We start from the raw sequence: 12,077 nt of genomic DNA, 5'->3' as shown, positions 1-12,077 counted from the left end.
TTCTTCCCCTAATGTTCAAGACAGAGAGTCAAGAGACACTCCAACCCATATAAGCAACAAATAAATAAGAAGACCTCACTGTTCCAAATTTCTGAAGTTGATTTGAGGTTTTTATATTTACAAATATTTTTTGAGCAGCTACTCTATGCTTGGCATTGTACTGCATGCTGGAGACAGAACAGTGAACAGGACACTAATCAATTCTGCTTTCAAGAAGCACACATTCTGGTAGGAGAACAAGCAATTATAATACTGTGGAGTACATACCACAATAGACGCATAGGACACTATTGGAACACAATGTAATGCTGACCTGGGAGGCCTGAGAAATCATTCCAGAGAAATAGATCCAAAAGCTGGAACATGGAGTATGAGTAGGAGCTGCCCAAGCAAAAGTGTGTGTATGTGCAGGGATGGGACTGGGGGCAGAGGAAAGAAGAGGACTCCAGGCGGAAGGGATGACAAGGTCCTGGAGACTGGCGAACACGGCTCACTGGAAATATGAAAGGAGTTTAATTTGGCCAGAACACATAGTGCAAGGCGTGAGATAGCAAGAGATGAGGTTGGAGGGATAACCAGGGCCTATGATAAAATAATAAATACTTGGAAGGGCAGTGAGCAACAAAAAGAAGGTGGGATGACTGGACTGGGTTTGCACTTCAGCAGTTGCCACTTTGGCTGCAGGGTAGACAAGAGTCCGAGGGGAGAGAAGAACGAAGGCAGGAAGGCCAGCGGGGCAGCTAACAGGGCAGGTGATCCAGCAAGAAACTGAGGTGGCGACCTGACATTAGCAGTGATGGTAGGAGTGAAGAAAGTGGATACATTTCGGGATGCTTAAGGGATGCGGGTAGTGAGGCTGAGGAAGGTGTGTGGCTGTTAATGTCATTCCTTAAAAAGGAAATCAGGAGGAAAAGCTAGTACAGAGGAGAAGACGATGACGTCAGCATGATTCATGTTTAGCTTGGTTTTCTGCACCTGGACAGACCCACGTGGAGACGTCTTGGCAGCTGTGCCATGCAACAGTTCTCAAACTTTTTGGTTGTACAGATTATTGTACACTGTTACAAATTATTGCGGACTTGAAAGAGCTGATGACTCTTCATATTTACTATTCAAATTAGAACTGAGAAAATTTTAAACATATGTATTAAACCATCTTAAAACATAATAAACCTATTACTAGTTAGTATAAATGTTTATGAAAATAATTATTTTAAAACAAAAAATTAGTGAAAAAGTGGCACTATTTTACGTTTTTGCAAATCTCTTTAATGTCTGGCTTAATAGAAAATAGCTGAATTCTAAGATCTGGTTCTGCCTTCAATCTGTTTTGCTATCACACTGTATATAGCCTCTGGAAAACTCCACTGTAGTATCAAAGAACCAGAGTGAAAAAAGTAAACAGCATCTTGAATAACTGTGAACATAGTTTGACCTTGTGTTCATCCCTGAAGGGGATCTCTAGGGATCTGGGGACTACACTTTTAGAATCACTGCCCCAGAGCAGGAGAACTTGACAATATTGTGAGTCTCACTAATAAGTTCTTGATGCCATGGCCAAAAGTAGGCTGCATAGTCTTGATTGAGGTTTCAAGTGCTATTTTGAGAGGTTGAGGTTGCCTGGTTGACATCACCTTCCAAAGTTAGGAATGGAAGAATGTTCATTCAATTAATTCATTTAACAAATATTTATTTAGCACATATTATATGTCAGGAACTACTCTAGACACAGAGGGTAGAGCGAACAAAACAAAACAAAAATCCTTGCCTTCATGAAGCTTCCCTTTTCTTTGGGGAAGATTAGACAGTGAACAAAGTAGTAGAATATATATCGGAGCGCAGTAAGTACATGCAGAAAAACAATGGAAAGAGGTATAGGGAATGTTGGAAGGATTTGCAGATTTCGAGTAGTGTGTACAGGAAGGCAACATTAGAGCAAAGACCTGAAGGCAGAGAAGGGTATCGGCGGGTGGGGTACCATTTGGGTATCTAACACAAGAGCTTTTCCGGGTATTTAAAAAAGATTATTTCCTTAATTTATTTTAACTTTTATTAACATGTATTCTTTAATTAAATATCTATTGTATCTGGCATTAGCTGCAGGTAAAAGAAGATGGGAGGCTAATATTTATTTAGCGTCTGTCACATACCAGGCACTTTGTTAGTTACTATACATGAGGTTTGGCGCCCTCACTAAGAGTTACAGCTTGCCAAGAAGACCAAAGCATGTACATACTTTCCTGCAGTTGTGGTGTAGCAGCTCTTATGAGTAACAGTTAGCTTGAGTTGCACCACCAGAGATCTGTATGCACCTGATCTATGTGAGGTTTACATCTCTCTGAACATGAAGTGAGGTGTGAATGGTATTTGTCAAACGGCCAGGAAGTTAATAATACCAGATCACACCTTTTATAGAGCACTTGAGTTTACAAAGTGCCATCCGAAATTAACTCATTTAACCTTCATAATAATTCTAAGACGCCGGTCTTGTTCTTAGAAGTATAATTGTGCCGACTGAGGGGAACAGACTCAGAAGTCTAGGTAATGCAAAGCGGTTATACGGTGGCTGGGACCTAAAACTAAGATAATACTGCCTTCGCGCACAAGACTCTTGCCACTGCAATGCAGCTGTTTTGAGCAGCTATTGAAATCAAAGAGCACCATACTCCCCTGACTCAGTCCTCTTCCGAGTACGTGCACCAAGGAAGGACGGTTAAGTGAGGGTTGGAGAAGCGGAAGAATCTGCAAACCGGGTGAAATCACAACCGGCGCTCTCCCTCTGCGCTTGCGCAAGGGAGGAGTTGCCCTCCCCGGAAGGACACCTGGGACTTGGGTTTGCGCCGACGCAGAGCTACCTCCAGGCGGAACCCGGGCGTGCGGGGCTCCTGCAACCTAAGCACCCGGTGTGAAAGGAAAGTGGCCCCGGCGGGGCGGGGCGCATGCGCGGCAGCTCCCCCTGGGGAAGGGCTGAGAGGCAGAGCAGGGCGGCCAGCTGTGAGCCGAGCGGAGCAGGGTCAGGATGGACGAAGACGTGCTGACCACCCTGAAGATCCTCATCATCGGCGAGAGTGGCGTGGGCAAGTCCAGGTGAGGCGGCTCTGCGAGCCGTGACAAGGGTGACAGGGCCCTTCCCGTCTCGGTGGCCGCTGTCACCTGGGCCGCGGCGGGAACGGTAAACGGCGACGGCCGGGCGCGGCCCGAGCTGGGGCGGCCTCCGCCCGCGGCCTCCGGGCCTTCTCGCTGCGCGGCCCCGCGGCCCCGCCACCCCGCCACCCGGTCCACGGCTTCTGCCAGGCCCGGCTCCCTGGATCGCTTCGCCTCCTGTCGCACCCAGAGGAAAACAGCTCCGGGGCCGCCGCCCGGCCGGCGGTTTGCTGTAGAGGAGCCTAGGGCGCGGCGGGCGGGCTTGGGCCCGAGTTCGGCCGAGGGCGAGGCCTCTGGGCCCCGGGGCCAGGCTCCCTGCACCCCGCGAGTTGAGAGGTGTAGCTCTACCGCTGGGGTTTCGGCCGGCCTGCCTCGTAATGCGTCAAGTTCTGCAAGGGAAGTTTCGCGACGCCGTAGGTCGCATTCCTGGCCTATTATGGTGCACCCCTCAACCGCTTTTTTTTCTTTTTTCTTTTTTTTTAAATGAGTCAGCTGTGAAAGAACTCTTCAGTCTTCTGGTTGCTTAAATAATTCACTTTAGCCTGAGAAGGTAGAGCTTAAGCTGTGGGCCGCTTTTGAAAATCAAGTGTGATTGTTACTTGTCATTGTGCCGCATCATACAGAGGTAAAAGAACACATTAGCATGTGTCTCTTCTTTCTTGACGCTTTCTTGGGGGAAAATAACGTTGACAGTGGAGTTGAGTATAAGGGAAGACGTGGAGCCTGGGGCATATCGCAAGAGGGCTGTGATTTCATCCACATCCTGGAACAAAGTTGTCCAGGTGAAGGTATCCTCGCCATATGATAACGAGCTCCTTGTATTCTACGCTGCTTTGACCTTCAAATAATATCCAAATTCCAGGAGCTGCAAGCAATTTCATATTTTAGCTATACCTCCTGATAAACTTATCCTTCACATTACTTCGTGAAGTCTTAACTTTTTAAAAAATACTTTAGTATTTGAAACCTTACTCTGTAAATATATTCTGAAACTTTATGTGTTTTTAAAGCATGACAGTACATTTTCATAGTTTCTCTCATTTAATGTACTCTGTATGTTAGAGTGAGGGATTTGTACCTAAGAAGGAATAAATTAATGAAACACTAATGGGCTAAAAAGATAGTATGATTTGTGTGTGTGTGTGTTACTTAAAGGGCTGAATAAAATCATTTTCATGATCACCATCTATTGTATTTGAGGGTTAAAAAGCTAGGTAATATATAAACATTGTCTTAATAGGAATTCCTTGGCCTTGTGACCATTTTCTTCTTGAGATGTGACCCTCATTTAGGTTAAGACATATGAAATTGCTGATTTTGCAGTTAGGAATGGTTGAATGTCCTTTCATGTGGTTCAGCCCCAAACATGGTTGATTGGCACCTTTTCTAAATGTGTTAGATGGGTGATTACTTGAAAGCTAACTGCAGTGCAGTGTTCACATAACTGAAGTTCTTCCTCTAGAGTAAAATCTGTTAAGTGGATTTACTGGTTCCCTCCCCTCAAACAAATTTATTTGGATCTAATATGCTCCAGACTTCTTCTCAATAGTTAGTGGTGAATTATCAACTACTCACTGCAAAATTTTAACACCTTTACCTCTTTCAAGAAAGGATTGCATTTAAGGAGAAAGTTGGCTTATTTTTCTGGCTAGATATACATTTTTGGTGTATGTCATAAGCTACGGAAAAAACTTTGAACACTTTCTGGATAAGATGAGAATAAATGACTTTAGAAGCCTATCTTTTTAAGGTAAGTACAAAAACACTTGTCATGGATATAATCTTACAGGGTTGTTCTAACCAATGGTTTCTATTTCTTTATAAATCTAGAGTTAGTGGAAGTGATGTATCACTTGTGTTGTTGAGAAATCATTGCACAACAAAGGACATCTTAACTAATTCAAACTAGTGGGTTATTTTTCCAGTTTATTCCATACTTGGAGTGTAATAAGCATGTGTGAGAGGAGCCAGGAGACGAGAATGACGAAACTGGTGTTGCCACTTGTGTGACCTTTGTCACTCGGACACTCCAGGCCTTCATTTCTTTGTTCGAAAAGTGAGGTTGGGTAGAAATCTCTCAGGCCCTATCAAGTGTTAGATGTGCAGTGGTCTTTGATTCCGTGGCTATAGCCATAGGGAAGTGAAGTACCCAGGTGTTTCAGAGACTGGGAGGGATTATAGAGACCTTCTGTTATTTAAATTGCTGTCCCTCCTGTGCCCCTTATATCCCATCCTTTTTGACAAATTTCATTTGTAAATTGAGAAATGCGTGTTAGTTATAATCGCACTGATTAATTACAGATTTGGTCTCCAAGTGGATTGGTGGTCTCCTTCCATCTATAGCTCTACATGGAGAGCATTTTGCTCCTTTAACTTTGAAAATATGAAGGCTTAAACGTACATCCTTTAGAGCAGTGGCTCTTAATCATTTTCGGGTTGTGGGTTCCTGTCAAATCTAATAGAGAAATAGACTCCCTGCCTAGAAAAATGTACACATAGAATTTAGAATACATTTCGAGCTAATAGTTTACCCCTGGCTAAGATCTGCTGCCTTATACTCGAAGTCTGTATTAAAATTTGTTGCTTTAAACCCTTTTCTTTCCTGACAAAATACCATAATGACAAGCCAAGAAAAACCACTGGCTCAGTGTCTGCCACATTGTCGATGTTTAATAAATAATAGCCAATACCACTGTTATTATTTATGTTATTATGGTGTTATTATTACTACTCAGCAAGGTTCTGTGTTTTTGTAATAATATTTTCTTCGGTGACTGAGTATAGATACACAACCTTTCTATTCTTAAATTGTGAGTAACTGAAAGTTTTAGTGAAATCTTCACTTTTATTGATTTGAAGTTTAATGTTGGGGAGAGAAGAAAATTCTCATGAGTAGTGTTTTAAGATTCTTATTAGTGCTGTCACCTAATTCATGTTGGAGGTAAGTAAAATGAGTTATAGTCAAGAGTGTTCAATGTTAAGTAGAAAAACCTACAATATGATTCTTTTTACTTTGCTTTTGTGGTGCTGGTTTTATGATCAACAAAAAGCAAAACCAGGAAACGGAGAGTTAATCCTTCAAATAGAATTAATGACACTGGGTTCGGGAACTACCAAGAGGCCATTACGTTTTGCAACCCTGTGGACAAAAAAAAAATCTTTAGCAGCAATAATTATAATCTATAGAAATATTCATACATTGTTTTGCTGCAATTCAGACATGAGACAGCTATTGTCTTGATTTTATTAATGCAAATAGGTCAATAGAATGGTCTCGCCCTACTTAGGAGATAACGTGAGGGGCAGTTGATTAATTTTATAAATCTAGGGCTTTAACAAAAGCTTAGATTTTATTTTTGAACAGCTAATAACTGACACTTCTGCCTTATGTTAAACAAAATAATTCTGGGAGACAAAATCTTGCAGTACTCTCATGGTATCTTTTCGTTTCATGCCTTCCTTTCTAGTTTCTTTACCATTTCCTAGGTTTAGTCCTTCATGATCTCTCACTATAATCATGGCAGTTGTCTTCTGTTGTTTTTCTTGCATTTTTTTGCTGGCGTTAAGTTTTCAAGATAAAGAGAAGTTCCTGCCATTCCTTTCGGTGAAAGCTTTTGGTGGCTCCATGTTGCCTCCTTGATTTCATACACCCTACCCAGCATTTGCCGGAGGCCACCTGCTCTGGCCATCATGTGACCTTTCTGCCTTCGCTTTTTATTATGTCTCCTTCCACTTGCGTAATAGTCTTACTACTTGTTTCAAAATGCTAGACTTCACACCTTTCTGTTTTTACCTGAATTCGGAGTGAATTATGCATTAGATTTTTTAAAAAATTAATTTGTTGCATTCCAAAAGACTTAACTTTTCCCCTTTTTGTCCATGTCAGTTAAAGTGTCACATGTTTGCTAATATCATTTTCTCAGAAGGACATACCAATACAGTTATAAAAAAGCAAAAAACACAGTCGTTTTCACACGTGGGGAATTGAGCAGGGGAGCATAGGGAACATATTTTCAAGTAAAAACTACTTTGCTTTTGGGACTCTTTAATTGCCGTTCTAATAATTTAATTCCTCTGTATATACCTGCACTGAGGCTGTATTTCTGGGAGCGGGCTACATCAGCTATTCTTATCTGCGTCTAACTAGTGACAAAATAAAACAATCAGGAAGATTTATCAAGTGATTAGAAAGAAAAGCCAAATTACTAATCTGTCTTCTTAACATCTCTTTTAGCCTGCTCTTGAGGTTCACAGATGATACTTTTGATCCAGAGCTGGCAGCAACAATAGGTAAGCCTATGTTTAAAAATTTAGTAGAAATGCCAAATATTTTCTTGCTTCAGGCTGTTTCATCTAACTCCCCCTACCCATCCTCTCACCACCCCATTGCTTCCATGTCTGTCAAAATCTTATTTGTCTTTCAAGTCTTAACTTTGGTAGTCATTAAATTTCTGAAGCCTTTGTAGATCTCACCAAGCAAACAAAAGTCCTTTCTGTTGTCTCGTGGTACTTTGTTAACACTGCGGATATTACGATTATCTGTATACACAATCCTGTGCTATGGGTTGTCTGTTATTTAGCAGCATACAGTCATTTGAATGTTTATTGCATGCCAGGCACTGTCCTAAGAGGTGGGTTATAATGTTCAATAATGCAGACTTGGTCTGTGTCATAATGGACCTAGCAGCATCACCCAGCAGTAGAGTGTGTTAATTTTGTATTTTTAGCACTCAGTACAGTATCTGGCATGTATTCTGGCAGCATATTTATTGATATTAGTTATTAAAGACTGTTAGAAGCAGTAATACATAAATGCCTTTTAAAAATGAAATTTAGATTGCCTGAAAGTGGTTTGTCACACCAGCTTATTAGGATATATGAGAAGATAGAGCTAAATATTCTGTTGTCACATGTTTAGGGAGTAGGTGACAATGTAAAGGAACAAGAGACAGCTTGCAGCAGTAGGAAGAGCTGAGTCAGAGCAGGATAATAGTCTTGGCTCTGCCTTGAACGTTGTCATCTTGAGCAAGTCATTCACTTCCTTGTCTTCTGTAAGTTGAGGAATTTTGGTGAGAGAATACATTTTTCTTCCAGCTCTAAAATTTCATGATCTGCTGAGTAGAATGTAGTAAAGATGATCCTTGTGTTATTATTAGGCAAAATAGTTTCTATTAACTGGGTTGATTTTTTTCCTTTTTATTGTTAAATAATTTCATACTTGGAGAAAAGTTGTAAAAATAGTTCAAAGAATTCCTGTATATCTTAATCAGATTCCTCAAATGTTAACATTTATCACATATGCCTTATCTTTCACTGTCTACATACACATACACAGTATTCTTGCTTTTTTCAAATTGTTTGAGAGAAAATTGCAGACAGTGTCTTCAGTGTCTTTAACCTCTAAGTACTTTAATGTGTATTTTCTAGATGAACATGGATACAGTTCTCCTGTACACAGACAGATTTCATCAGTTGTCCCATGAATGTCTTATATACCAGAGAAAAAGAATTGTTTCTGGTCCAGAATCCAGTCCAGCATCACATATTGAATTTTTTTTTTTTTTTTTTTTGTGGTACGCGGGCCTCTCACTGTTGTGGCCTCTCCCGTTGCGGAGCACAAGCTCCGGACGCGCAGGCCCAGCAGCCATGGCTCATGGGCCCAGCCGCTCCGCGGCATGTGGGATCTTCCCAGACTGGGGCACAAACCCGTGTCCCTGCATCGGCAGGCGGACTCTCAACCGCTGCGCCACCAGGGAAGCCCACATATTGAATTTTGTTGTCATTTTTCCTTAGTCTCTTTTAATCTGAACAGTTCTTCACTCTTTCTATGTCTTTCATGGCCTTGACATTTTTGAAGAGCGCATACAGGCCAGTTATTGTAGAATATCCTTCAATTGCATTTGTCCGTGTGTCCTCATGGTTAGATTCAGGTTATGCATTTTGGTCAGGAATTCCTCAGAAGTGCTTGTCAGAGCATGGTGTATATCTGTGCCATTACTGGTGATGGGACTTGGTTCCTTAAGATGATGTACACCAAGTCTCTCCACTGTAAACTGTCAACCTGTCATTCCAACTATGGTGGTTGTCCAGCCGTGGTTTTTCAAATTCCATCCTTCCATTTCCATTTCTTATTTAGAATTCTGTAAAGAAGAGTTCTTCTTTGTTTCTTTCCATCAGTATGAGCTCACGGTGCCTCTAAATGTTTAATAAATTATATCAGGCATTACTTAGCTTTTGGATGACATGTTAACATTGACAGACTTACTGTTATGTGTGTAAAAGGGAATCATTTAAAACACTAGTAATTCAAAATCTATTTAATTTGGTTTTGGTATATCATTTGCTCCTTTAAAAAATCAGTTATTAATAAAACTTGATTTTGTTCAGAACATACCTGGTATTGGATAAGCGAGGAGTAGAAGAATAATAACTGGCAGGAAAATAAACTTGCCTAGAGTTAAAATTTTCCTAAGGGAGTGATCTTATATATATTATAAATTATCTGTCTTCATTTCAAACCCAAATGTAACTGGGGACTTGCAGATTGACAGATCATTCGTTGTCTTTATTACTAAAAAGGCTTTGCTTTAAAAGCAAATACTAAGATTGTAGCATACTGATGAGAATATACATAATTTGTTCCCCCAATGGGCCTTGGGCCTTGAAAAGTATCTTTTACATTTCGGCATCAGATAATTTTCTGCCCTAGGTTATAACCAATATACATGAGTTTTTGAAATAAAAATAATTAGTCCAGTTGTTAATGGCCATATGAAAATTAGTATTTACCTCACAGTATAATAGTAAGGAAAGCACACCTTTATCTTTCAGTAATACAGTGAGACACTCAAGTTTCTGTCTTGTATAAAATACTCTATTAAGGTAATTATTGGATTTGGGGTTTGAAGATGGTACTATAGAGTTGGCATTTTCATCTTTTGCTTTCTGGCAATTGACTAATAACAAAGAGAGGGAGAAACTAAAACGCCAACCCCGTAGACCACTATACTAGAAGGCAGCTAAAACACCAACCCACAAAATAGGTGGAATGGCTGCCAAGAGCAGTGGGGACCAGACAGGCCGCCTGTAGGAGAAAGTAGGCGATGCCAGGGCTGCAGAGCTCGGAGCCAGCAAGAGGTGCTTCATGAGGTTGAGAGGCCCACTGTGAGGTGCAAAACCTATATCCCTTGTTTGTAAAAGCAAAATGGCTTCTTAAGCTAATGGCAGGAGTTGCCCTGCATCTGGTTTGGTTTTAAGAAGTTGGGAAGGTGAAGCCAAACAAGGAGTCATACAAACCAGCCATTTTTGCATTTTGTCTGTCTCTGTAGCAGTAGGGGAGGAGATAGATGCCTTTGAAAAACCTCAAGGTTGCCTATCTCCTCTGAATGTTGAGAAATAAAAAACTAACTGATTCTCATGTAAAACCCTGAATCAAGACAAAATTTTTCCAGTGCAGAACTGATCCACTATGGCTTTCTGCATGAACCTCCTGCAAATAGCTTGTCCAGGAAAACCTCACCACTTTCAACTATGACTTAGTAAAAAATAATCCAGCTCAAGGCCACTACCACCATTCAGGAATCGAAAAGGAAGAAAGGAATGGAAAAACAAAGGACAGTTGAAGAATCCTCACCAGAAAAAAATATTGCTGTAAAGAAGATGAAAATAATGACCAAACATTTTGCCATGAATTTAAAAGCCTTAATGGAAATATTTATCAGTGAGAGCACAAAACAGTGATATAAGAGGTCGGGGAAGAGATAGTGCGACTACATGAGAAAATGCAGTGTGAGCTGATTGAGTGGAAAGAAAGAAAAGATAAGAAAATAGAACCATCACTGAAATGAAGGTGAGATTGGAAGGATCACAAGGGACAGTAGAAACTGGGAAACACAATAAAGAACATAGAAGCTAGGAATGCAAAAGTGGGTAGAATTTACCAAAGTGAATAAGAATATTAAAACAAATTAGAGTGAGAAAATGACAGATGTGGAAATCAGAAAAAGAGATTTTACATAGTATGTTTGAGTCTTAAAAGAAGAAACATAATGAAACACAACCAATATTTAATGACATATAATCCAACTCTGACCTAAAAATAAACACGCACAGACAAAATTGGAAGAATATTTTGACCAGGTTTTTGTTTGTTACATGGGAATGTTTGGGGGGAAAATAATAAGCATTAGATTTCTCTTTTTGCTATGGTCAGGCCATAAGATGGTGCTTAATCAGGTCTTTACCTGAGGTGTTTAATCAACTGCATAGATACAATTGGTTGAAACTTAAGCATGGATATAGAAAGTAGTTACATTAACTTTACATAGTATGATTAAATAGGCAAAATTTGCTTTTTGTTTTTTTAATTTACCCTATTTTAGGTAACTTTGAATACAAAAAGAGCACTTTAAATAAAAATTTTCAAATAAAAAAATTAGAAAATTTAAAACTGGCTCTCTACTTAAGACAGGCTCACAAACTATTTCTTAATCTCGAAGACTTATAATTGTTACAATATGTGAAAGTGTTTTTTGAGGGTTGATAACATTTCAACTAAATTTAGACAAATTTTGTTTGTTGTTGGTTGACTTTAGATCAGTGATTCTTATCACTCCCTTGGTAAGTTTTTAGAAATACCCATGACTGTTTGGCTTCTAAGGGCAGGTGTCAGATAGATTTCATCCACAAGTTACCTTATAGTTTGGGCTTACTTAACAGAAAGATAATTTAATTAAAATGCAAAGTAGTTTATACATCTTGCTTAACGCCACAACATAAACTTGTTAAAATACTTGGGAATATGAGATAATTCAGAAACTAAAATAGAACTATTCTATTTCATAATATTTCATTCAATTAAACATGTTAAAGTAATAAAAATGGCTCTGACATTTCTTTATTTAGAATAATGACAAACGGTCTTGATCATATAT

General features: G+C 39.8%; 1 protein-coding gene across 3 annotated transcripts in view; it reads left to right on the top strand.

Annotated features, from left to right (window-relative positions):
* Positions 1-2,956: 2,956 nt before the first annotated feature.
* Positions 2,957-12,077, top strand: part of RAB18 (RAB18, member RAS oncogene family) — a 32,990-nt gene continuing 23,869 nt past the window's right edge. Inside the window, exons 1-2 of one of the 3 annotated variants that reach the window (XM_007470914.1) lie at positions 2,957-3,087; positions 7,379-7,434. In XM_007470914.1, coding sequence (XP_007470976.1) covers positions 3,020-3,087; positions 7,379-7,434 — 124 coding nt within the window. In that variant the 5' untranslated portion in view covers positions 2,957-3,019. The remainder of the gene's footprint in view (positions 3,088-7,378; positions 7,435-12,077) is intronic. The other 2 variants (XM_007470912.1, XM_007470913.1) reach the window with 2 other exon arrangements.

This window comes from Lipotes vexillifer, unplaced genomic scaffold, assembly GCF_000442215.2.
Source record: "Lipotes vexillifer unplaced genomic scaffold, Lipotes_vexillifer_v1.1 scaffold439, whole genome shotgun sequence".
NCBI classification, from domain to species: Eukaryota; Metazoa; Chordata; class Mammalia; order Artiodactyla; family Lipotidae; genus Lipotes; species Lipotes vexillifer.
The sequence above is the reverse complement of the archived record's forward strand: the minus strand, read 5'-3'. Positions and strand labels throughout refer to the sequence as shown.